The sequence below is a fragment of the Cyprinodon tularosa genome, unplaced genomic scaffold (genome assembly GCF_016077235.1).
Source record: "Cyprinodon tularosa strain WSP-4 unplaced genomic scaffold, ASM1607723v1 ctg878, whole genome shotgun sequence".
In the NCBI taxonomy this organism is placed as follows: Eukaryota; Metazoa; Chordata; class Actinopteri; order Cyprinodontiformes; family Cyprinodontidae; genus Cyprinodon; species Cyprinodon tularosa.
The window spans coordinates 277,544-288,697 of NW_024039649.1; the positions used below are offsets into that span (position 1 = coordinate 277,544).

Consider the following 11,154-nt stretch of genomic DNA (forward strand, 5'->3'; position numbering starts at 1 on the left):
TTTCCTGCAGCACTGTCTTGGCGAGGCGGTCGCCAACGTTCCAAAAAACAAACAAAAAAAAGAACCGAAGTTTTAATTCATTGCCAGGCCCAGACCTTCAAACAGCATTGATAACTCTACGGCTGATAACACTGAATTGCGACACCGTCTGGTTGGTTATATTACTACGCCATGGCAGAGGAGTCATTTTCTTTGATCATCCGAGGAATAATTTTGACTATGTATTGGTATGTAATTTACGTTGTAGTAAGGTGCTGGAAAAAGTTTTAAAATGGATCTTGAAAGTGCTTGAAAAGTGCTTGATTTTGACTTTGGAAGAGGTGTACGAACCCTGTTTTCTTTTTAGGGCTTTCAGCACTAAATTGCCCAAATATCCAAGGCAGCGCGTTTCACTCTAGTGAGCTTCATGTTCCTCTGCTACTGGTTTGGCTTCTGGATAGACGAGTCCGAGTAGCGCCATCTCACTGCGGAGCTGAGTCCCACCTGGTTTATAGACGCACAGTGTGAGCAGGTAGATCGCATCAGAGCGTCGGGTCGCAGTGTGAGAACAAACATCATGAGCTGGGAACTTTTAAACCCTGCGGTTTGGTCGTACCGTCTGAGCTGTAGCTGCGTGCAACGATTAGAAAAATCGTCCAGTCTATGGCCGCCTTAATGGGGCAAACAACTCTGGCCAGCAGTTAAAACCTTCCAGGTTGAACTAGAAAAGAAGTGCTGACCTACGAACATGAGCCGACCGATCGGTTATCAGTCAGGAGGGAAAACACTGAATCTTTTTAACCTCATCAGGTCTCAGGTTCAAATCTATAAACATTGATTTCCTGCTGCTTTCACTCAGCTCAGTGATTCCAGGGCTCTGAAAACTTGTTTTCCAGCCACAGAGGTTTCTGTTTGTGATTCAGCTTCACACATTTTAGGTAGGGATCATTTTTTATTTCAGTCTAAGATAACCTGATCAAATACAAACACAAGCTGTAGACCTATAGGAGGAAAAGGTTTTAGTTTTCTTTTAGCTTCTGCTCTGATTTTGGGGGAAACAAACTGACCTGAAGGCACCAAACGCTGTCCAGAGTAAAGTCTTAGTGGCGCCGTCCACCCAGCAAACATGATATGCTTGATAGCAATGAGGACACAGATTAACGTTTAGAGATTTATTGAAATGTTTGTTGATATATCGACAGGATTCAGCGGAATCTGGAAAATCTGAAGGTAGAGATGCATTAGTGGCTGCACAGGAACATCTGGAGTATAGCTCAGAAACAAAGCCACTGACCTTCAGAGAGTGTGTGAGAGAGCCGAGATAATAAAGATACTAGAGCAGACTGACGGGGAGCTGACAGGCTGCGAGTTCGAATCCCTGAGTTTGATCAAACTCAGGGGAAATCAGCCAAGGAGTCAAAAGTATTAATGTTCGTTACTTCAGTAGAAGTAGAAATCCTGCTGTTTAAAAACACTTTTATAGAAGTTAGAGGATCAACTTCAGCTTTTTACTCCAGTAAAAGTACAATTTTTAAAACTACTTAAACCTTAAAAGTCAAAGTACTGCAGGAATAACTGTTAAGGACAGAAGCTTTACTTCTCTACCCGATTAAAGAAACATATTTCTACAATTCTCGTTGATAACTTCCTTATGTTATGTTCAGACCGCACACGCTAGAGGCAGCAGAAGCAGCTAGTTTATAGTTTAGTCGTGCTTGTTTGATGCTAGGTTGATGCGCAGGTGCAGCAAAATGTCCTGCAGCGTGTCATGAACGTCTGGCATGCAGGACACACAGCAAATGCAGCAGCTGCTGGAGTTAAAAAATGTAACTTCAGCTGCTGGACGCGCCGCATCAACCAATGGGAGAAGCTGATCTGGGAGCTGGCAGGGAGTCAGACGCAGCACTGCTGATGCAGAGCGCTATGATCACTCCTCTGAAACAGTTTATTAACGCCTAAATTAACTTCGAATGTAGAAACCTGCCGGCAGAATATGTTGGCTTTTATTATCCTGCTGCCTGCAGTTTGTAGCACAGACCTGAAAAACGCTAACATCTACTTCCAGCCGCCACCAACAGGAGGGGAAAACCCTGGAGAGGCGAGCGGGCCTGAGGCAGCTGCTGCTGGGGATTCCCAGTGACAGCGCAGCGCCGGTATGTGGGGGTCTGAGCGGCTCCCACAGAGAAATAATCTTTGAAGGCAGGATGGTAATCTGGATGAACTGACTGCACAGACCATGTTTTCAGGAGGACTTTCTCACTTCAACATAGATTCTAACTACTTTCTACCCGCTGATCACAGCTAATATAGCAAAGCTGCTCTCTGGCATCGACTCACTTTACTGGACGGCTGACCTTAATGTGGATCAGAGATGAAGCAGCAGAAACATTTTTGTTGCTTCCAGTGCTTGCGGTCTGAACGGAGCAAAATACTTCATTTTCTTAGTTTTATAACTAATGGTAACAGTGTTAAATTTAACTTTAAATCATCTTGAAAAACCATTTATTTTGGTATGTGTTGAACAACAAGTTGGGGCAGCACCGAGTCCGACCACAAAGAATTGAACTGTCTGGATGAAACCAATTGTTTTGATGGGGTTTTTATTTTAAATACCAACAGACCAGAATGAAAATGAGCTTAAATGGAACAAACAAATGAGCCTGTTTATAAAACGTAAGGAGTAGAAGTAAAAAGTTGCCTAAGAAATAATTCAGTAAAGTATAGATATCCAACATTTCTACTGTAGTAAGGTAGTGAAGTATTTTTACTTTGTTACTTCATACCTGTGAAAATGATAGCACACAGTGAGAACGCTTAGGATTTACCAAGGCAGGAGTTTGGCAGGAATGGGTGATCAGAAGACAGAATCCCAATGAAGGCTGTTGAAGTAGAAGTAGGTGAAAGGATCCGAGGGTTTTGGTTTGAATCATTTGTCGGGGAACAGAAACGAGGCCAAACAGAGGGTGCCAAAAGCCAGGAGAATTTCCTAAATGAGCGAGAACCAGAAAATACAGAAGGCCGAACCGTGATCAAGATCAGGTGGAGGATAAACGCTGGACATTTACTCACTCAAAGGCTTTCTATAATCTAGCACCGTTTGCCAGCCACTGAGCAGAGTATAAAGTGTGGACAGCAGGTGGAGATAATGAGGCGTAGTTAGGCTGCAGGCAGGGGAGACACAGGTAGAAACACAGAGAGGAGGAGGAGACAGGACGGTCCCGACAAACAGGCCAGAATCAGCAGAGGGAGACTTTTCCATAGATCCAGGGACCCTGAAGCTCCTTTCAGCCACTTTCATGCAGAATATCATGCTTTGGTAAATTAGAGTAGGAAGACAGGTAACTGGAAAATGTACACTTTTCATTTCCCCATGTGTCGGCCTCCAGCTCTGTTCTTTCCTCTGACTGAGACCAATCTTTTAGTTGAAACAAAATGGTCTCCAAGTCATTTACATTCATTTTCATTAGTTCTTTTATTCATCATTCAAAAGCAGGAAATGGAGCAAGTGGACTCGATGTTTAATTTCCCTACAAGTTATAGACGTGTTCTTACTGATCTCCTTGTCCTGATTTCATCCTATATTCTAAATGTTTGTTGATATATATGATTATAGACAAAAGGCTAATCCTAGTTTTTAAGCTCTCAAACTCAACCCTCAAAGTAGATTCTGACGTTCTGGACGCTGTCTTCCCAGTGAGCTGAACAACAACCGCTTTGAGGTGAGCCATGTTCACAAAGTGGAGTGTGTGGTGCCATGGCTGAGCGACACGCTGGTCTTCTTCACCATCTCGCTGCAGCTGTGTCAGCAACTCAAGGACAAGGTGGGCATCCAACTGATCTCCGTCCTGCAGCTGTGACCCCTTATAGACGCCTTTATTCTTCTACCAAAAGTTGGGCAAGGTGTTGAAGTTAAGCCTTTGGAATTGGTTTGGATCAAAATGTTCAGCAGTTTCCATCGAGGGCGTAGGTTTGATTTCAGCTTTGGTAGGGACACTATTCTTCAGTGTCATTGGTCCTTTGCAAAAAATATGCATGCTCTTTTTTATGCTTAATGTGAGCTTCAGGGCTCATTTTGTTTAAAGAGATCAGCAGCATTTCTTGCTACATTAATACAAATCTTATAAGCACTACATGCACTAGATGCTGTTTATCAATATTTAAAGCATCACTGGCTCTGATGAATGTGGAATTAGGACTTTTTCCACTTTGAAAAGGATTGCATTTAAATTTACCTGCGACTAAGACAGTGTCTGTTTAACCAAATATAGTCTATAATATGTGGATTTATCCTGTTTTCTTCTGAAGATATAGAATTGTGCAGAGGTAAACAGAGGTAAAACCCACTCTTATTTTTTTTTATCTAATATGCTCTCTCTGGATCATGCAAAATAATACATTCAAGAGACGGAAAATAAATGTATTATATTTACATGTGCACTGGAACTAGAAGAGGAACTGACACTGAGCATTTAAAGTATTAATATTAGAAGTTTTACATCTGGGCTGTAGTTACTCTGTGTAGCTAATTTCATGTATTTTATCTATGGCTGAAACAATTAATCATATTAACAAATTATTTAAATAATCGTGAACTAATTTAGTAATTGATTAATCGTTAACTGGAGTATAGGGTCACTAAAATGTGCCTTTAGCCGACAGAGCGACCCACTTAGAGCAGAAATTATACCAGGATTGTAAAAAATATGTTAACATTTTGCATTTAAGAAGTAAAAAAAAAAAAGTTTTTGTCTGTCAATATTCTCCATCCAGAACTCCACCAAAGGAAACTTTTAAACGTTTCTGTTTCACCTGGTTTCATTTCATAAAAGATCTTTAAGAAGCCTTTGGCTATCTGATTAAAAGATAAAATAAAATAAATCCTAACGTTGTTAACTTAAATTTCTCAAGTTTCACAAATCAAAAAACTCTCTCCTGCTTCTTTACAGAACTCCAATCAGAGGCTTTTGCCTGTTTTAGCGTAGATAATATTTTTTTTTATTTGGACTAGTTTCGTAGCCCAATATTAATTTATTTTAGCGTCTTTTTTTTTTTCGCGCTTCAAGCACCCGCGGGCGCGCACATACAGCCTAGAAAACACGCAATCAGAAAGAGAGAAGGCGGAACTTAAGGCAGAATAATCAGAGAGTTAAACCGCGCAGCACAGTTGATGCGCTGCTATGTGAAAGGGACAGGAAAGAGCAGGCAGCTGCAGCTACCAGGCAGAGAAGCTGCGAGAGGACAAGAAGCGGCTGCTGTAAAGTAAATTATAAACATGTTGTTTACATCCAATTATTGGTAGGGACAAATAGGTCAGTCCAAAATTTTGGTAGGGACATGTCCCTATGGTCCCTATGCAAACCTACGCTCATGGTTTCCATGCAGTCAGACCCTGAGCTCCACAAATCAACCAGACAGAGTTAGCTAGGGACATGCTAACCTCATAATTAATGATAGTCTTTCATGTTAAAACAAAAAAATGTTCTGTTTCATTTCTATCTAGAATTAAACTTTTCTCCTAAAGATCAACAAGTGACAATAAGACCTAATTAATACCAATTCTATTCAGTTCTATTCAGTTTATTTCTATAGCTCCAATTCACATCATGTCATCTCAGGTCACTTTCCAGTTCACCAGATCATCCAGTCAGATTGATTCAAAGTTTTCTATCTAAGGAAAACCAGCTGATTGCATCGACTCATTGACTCTTCAGCAATCCCTCACACTAAGCATGCTTGTAGCGACAGTGGAGAGGAAAAACTCCCTTTGAACAGGAAGAAACCTCCAGACATTGGATTACTTCTTCAGCCCCTTCAGTTATTTACTGTCGCCGGTAGGAGCTTCAGCTGGAGAGGAAGTGTTGGGGTCGCTATGATTTAAGGAAATTAGGACCGGCCCACCGGTCAGAGCCTGCATCCAGGAAGCTTTTTCAATCCAAAATGTCAGAAATAGCGTTTAGTTCCAGGTTTTATCCAGCAGCCCAACAAAGCCTGGTTTTAGTTTAGAAAACATGCAAATAGAAACGGATGAACGGGTCCCCCCCTTTGGAATGGGGGTCGTTTGGCTTCTTTGTTAGCCTGCAATACCCCATACCTGTGGACATTTGAATTGAAAAAGCTTCCTGGTTTCAAACTCGGAAACAAAGTCCAGTGGATTGATTCTTCTCTAGGTTTTTGGATTGACTGTGACCTGGATGAATGAGAGTCATCACCAGCTCAGGTAATAATATGTTTAGACCCCAGAAAACATTTGATCCTTAAGAAACAGGTGCAATATGGTTTGTTCGAGTGGCGTTGCAGTATAATGACGTCATAAGAAAGGACAAGGCCCTGAGCAGATCTGGTACCTACACCGGCGGTTTGCTGGAGGTACGGCGCTCCAAACAACAACTGCAGATTTTACTGGGAAATATAATCCTGATGAAGTGATGAACATGGGATGTTTGGAGGTGGACTTTCTCACTTAAAAACGCATTCAAACTATTTTTCCAACTGATAAAGTAAATAAAGCCGAGCTGCCCTCTAGCTTGAAGCTACAGAACAGAGCAGATAAAGATCCAGAGCGTCAAAGCAAGCGGACCACGGTTTGATCCGGCGTCCAGATTTCTGAGTTTTTGTCACTGAAAAGGTGTCCTGTCTGAAAGCAGCATTTTGGTTTTACATTCATTCCGTTTTTTTCCTTTACTGCTTTTTGATCTTTTGGAGAGTTTTGGTAAATGTTGCTGTTTTTACTTGACAGTTGAAGCTAGTTTCCTCTCCTTCCCGCAGATCTCCGTCTTCTCCAGTTTCTGGAACTACAGGCCGTTCTGATCCAGTCCGTCCTGCAAAAACCGGATCATAACCAAACTAACCAATCGAGTGTAAGGGAAATGCTGCAAAGCTTTTTTTTTTTATTTTTATATGTATTTATCACACATTCAATCAGCCTGAGGTGTTGCACGATCAGCGTACGCCTCTGGACATCAATATTCAACGTATGTATTTGTGTCAGGCCCGCAGGCTGACACGCCTCTACCGGTATCTGGCATCACTAATCAACTGGAACGATTGAATGTGAATGTTATTTAAAAAGCAGCTTGTTCCTGGAAGTTGTCCCAGGTTAACACTAAGTATCATCACAGCAGGGGGGGGGGTGTCACCGCCCTTCCTGCAACGCTCAGTCTGCTCCTATGAAGAGTCAGTTCATGTCTGGAAGGGGAAACCTTCAGAAGCACAGAGAAATCTGCTGCTTCGTCTTCTCCGGTCAGTGAACGCAGCTCCTTTAAAGGACTACTTCCTGTTTTTAAACAGAGATTCTGTGATGTCATCAGTAACCTGCAAGGGGAGTGAACCAGTAGAGCTCCGACGCTCAGAACAACAGACCATTGGTACATTTATATTTTGGATGTCCAGCCAATCGGCGTCACATTGTTTGCTCCTTTAATTGCCAGATTTGATTTGTTTAAGAAAAAATACTTATATAACTAGAATCAATTTAATGAACAAAGCAGGGTTTGGTGATGATGTGGCATCTAAGGGACAGAAACTGTGAAATAATCCTTTAAGAGCCGCCGTGTTCCACTGACAGCTAAAAATGAGGACAGACGTAGGAAGCTGTTCGCTCTAAATGCAGCTGGACACTGGAGCAGAAATCTGCAGGCATTTCAGGAACAGAAGCTAACTGATCATTTAGCAGAAGATGAGATAAGTTAGAAAAAACAACAACAGCGCCCCCTCCAGGCAGGATTTCCAGCTGGGAGAAATTCTGGGTTCCCTGTCCAATATGGCTGCCGAACAAGCTGCAGGTATAAACTATATCTCTTAGCACTTCTAATTGTTTGTTACCACTGAACCCATGAAAAAGGTGTTTGTTTTGTGTTTAAAGGCCTGAAACGGGGAGGAAGAAATAATTATTGGTTGTTGCGTCTAAATCCCTCCGGTTTGCGATGGAGACGCAGCATAAGATACTAAAGAAAATCAAGAATTCAGCATTTATTTAGCTTTAAAACATTAACTCAGCCTCTCATTGTCACCACTGCTGCTGCCAGTACCAGTATGAATCCACCAATCACTGGGAGGCCTGCTGGTTTTAAACCAGACCCACACCTCTGATGGGTGGAGCTCCATTTCCAGCTGCTTCATACCTCTTTGATCCCAAACCATAAGCTAAGACGCATGAAGCCATCTGTTGTTATTTATTAACGTGAAGCAGTTTATTGTGTGTGTGGACCCAGAAGGCCCGGCGTCTACTCTGCTGACGCTGCAGCTTTGAAACCTCCTCCAAGCCCTGCTGAGCTCTTTCAGGTAAAGGCTTCTGCTGCGACCAGATGTTTCCTCTCCTTTGGTTGAGCAGACAGAGTCCAGAAAGGCTCAGAGGAGAAGCAGGAGGTTGTTTCTGCTTCTGCAGCGACAGCAGCAGGAAACTGGAGCAGGAAAAGGAGGCTTTAAACACATTCCTGCTGTTTAACCCGTAGGTAACTCCGTGTGTCACCCGATTCTTAATCTGTGGATAATTTATCTAATTCTGAACAAATAGCTTGAAAGCTTTGTGTTGTGAAAAGCTGTCTGTAAAATGTGGAAATGATTTCTCTGTGCAATAAAAGAGTGAATGAAGTCGCAGCTTTGGATCCGTCCTCATCTCTGCTTTCATGTCTTCTTCTCTAAACCAGGAGTTTCCAAAATAACAGATGATTAGAGGTATTGCACCAAATATTTATGAAGAAATATATTTTATTTTATTGTGCATTTTAAAATGCCATTGTTTAATATTTGAATAATGTATCCTGTAAATAATCCGCTTGATGTTTTGCAACCTCCTCCTGGGACTTTGGGACCCCGTCCTCTAAACTTTCCTCATTTTTCATCCTAAGACTTCATTGGATTTTCTTTAACAGATAAATGTTAAAAGGTTGCAAGTACCCCCGGTTGGATCCCCACATCCTCCACACTGGCTCCCTGAGCGCCGCACAATGGCAGCCCACTGCTCCCTAAGGGTTAAATGCATAGAAATTTGAGATCAATAAAGTTCAATATAAAAAAAATTATTATAGATGATCCAACGCTGACTATAGGTCCTGCCAGTGAACTAATCCACTAGTAAACATGTTCTACGTTTTGCTAGAGTCTGAAAAGAATCAAGACTCAGAGGAATGTTACTGCAAAAAGGAAAGGATCGTTCTTAGACGGGTGGCCTCAATTCTATTCAGTTTATTTCTATAGCTCCAATTCGCATCATGTCATCTCAGGTTACTTTCCAGTTCACCAGATCATCCAGTCAGATTGATTCAAAGTTTTAACAGGAAAAAAACCTCCAGCAGAACCAAGGAGACAGAAGCAGACATAGAAAAAGAAGCATAGATACAAAAGGCAACTGTCAACCAGCTCCACAGGCGGCCCCGTCCAGGAAACACACAGCCAGGCAGACGAGCTCCGAGCCAGCTCCCATGTCAGAGGATGAAGAGAGCACATCCAGTTAGTCACAGTCAGAGAAACAGGACTACACTGGAAAACAGGCCAAGCTCCAACATCTAGAAACAAAGGTGTTGATGGCAGCAGCACAGCTGATATTTCTCTCCAGGATGGAGTCACAGCCAAACAGGAACAGACCAGATGAAGCTACTATGAGAAAAAGCAGAGAGAGCAGAACGTTAGAGATTGAACTAACAGATTCTGCAGAGTGGGAGAATAGAGATAGAATGAAGCAGAATGATGAAAAAGGGGTCCCTATGTCCTCCAGCAGTCTAAGCCTATAGCAGATGATGGTGGTAAGTAAAGACAATTGGCCTCAAAGTTCAGATTTAAATCCACAGTTTTCATATAATTATTACAAGGTTATATTTAACAACATGAAATGCAATTTCATGTTGTTTTTTTTACATTTATTTCCCCATCTTTCTAAGATCCCCCTAACAACCGTCATTTATTTATTTTTTCAGAGAGGACTGCAGACACAGAACTTTCCTTCTCCTCCATCAAACACAGAAACTAGCTCTGAAGAGAGCCTGAATTCTGTTTGTCATCTTTCACGTCCGCATATGGATGTGAATAATTCATCTCTGTATTGTTGCTGTTAGAACACCGCTTTATTGATGACAGTTTATCTCCACATGAAGGCTGCTTTATTGATCAGAATCAGAAATACTTTAATAATCCCAGAGGGAAATTACTTTTGTTATAAGCTCCAGTTACAGTTTTATATGATATATACACACATCCAACTATACAATATAATAAAGATAAAAATAAGAAGAATAAAAAGAGATAAAATATATACACATATAGCTCTTCTGTATATATATCTGTACGTATATCTATGCATATGTAAAAACTAAATCCAAATAAAGTGAAAATCCAAGTAAAGTGATACGTGGCGTGCGATCACTTGAGGGAGGCGTTATAGAGGTTGATGACCACAGGTAGGAATGATTTCCTGTGGCGCATTGGGTAGGAGGAGTCTTCTGCTTATTGATGACAGTTTATCTCCACATGAAGGCTGCTTTATTGACTCCTAATGGAAACTAAGGCGCCTCAAATGACAGCTTTTGTTTCCCAGCAGCCTGGTTGACTGACATCGACTTCCCGCCGCTTCTAACCTGTAGATCACGTGACAGACGAAGCTTCGATCAGCAGCTGTTCCCGGTCAGGGCGAATACGCATGCGCAGAACCGTTGAGCGATATACAGGCTATGAAGCTCTGCGCGTGCGTGTCTGAGCGTTCTGTTCGCGGACGGGAGGGTGGAGTCATTGTGACTGGGCGGCAGGGCGGAGTCATAGTGACGTCACACATTCCATTCCATTGAGAATTCATTTCCAGGCTGGGTTCCAGAGTGATAGCATCATTTTATGTTTACTCTTAGCTTAGAAGAATTAAAACCGATTTCAGAAATGGACGCACAGCTTAGATCAAAGGAGCAGCCGACTGGAGACATCAGTGTCTCATTTAACAACATGCAGGACATCATGGAGCGCCACCTGGAGAGGCTGTCGCCGCTTCAGTGGACCTTGCTTGCTGAGGGTCTAAGTGATTCGGAAATATTAGGAGTCATGACCGACATCATAACAGACGTTTTTCAGCACTATGTGGTGAAAACACTGAGAAACGTTATTCCAGGGATTGAACAGAGTACGGAGATTGGAACCGAGACCAAGATCTCAGAAGATCAGATCAACATGACTTTGACTGATTTGATCAACACAGAA

The 11,154-nt window shown here is 42.0% G+C and overlaps 1 protein-coding gene across 1 annotated transcript in view; it reads left to right on the top strand.

Moving 5' to 3' along the window:
- The window catches only part of rogdi (rogdi atypical leucine zipper), a 34,516-nt gene extending 27,149 nt beyond the window's left edge, over positions 1-7,367 (top strand). The window contains exons 10-11 of the mRNA XM_038273573.1: positions 3,674-3,800; positions 6,745-7,367. Coding sequence (XP_038129501.1) covers positions 3,674-3,800; positions 6,745-6,786 — 169 coding nt within the window. The 3' untranslated portion in view covers positions 6,787-7,367. The remainder of the gene's footprint in view (positions 1-3,673; positions 3,801-6,744) is intronic.
- Positions 7,368-11,154: the final 3,787 nt, after the last annotated feature.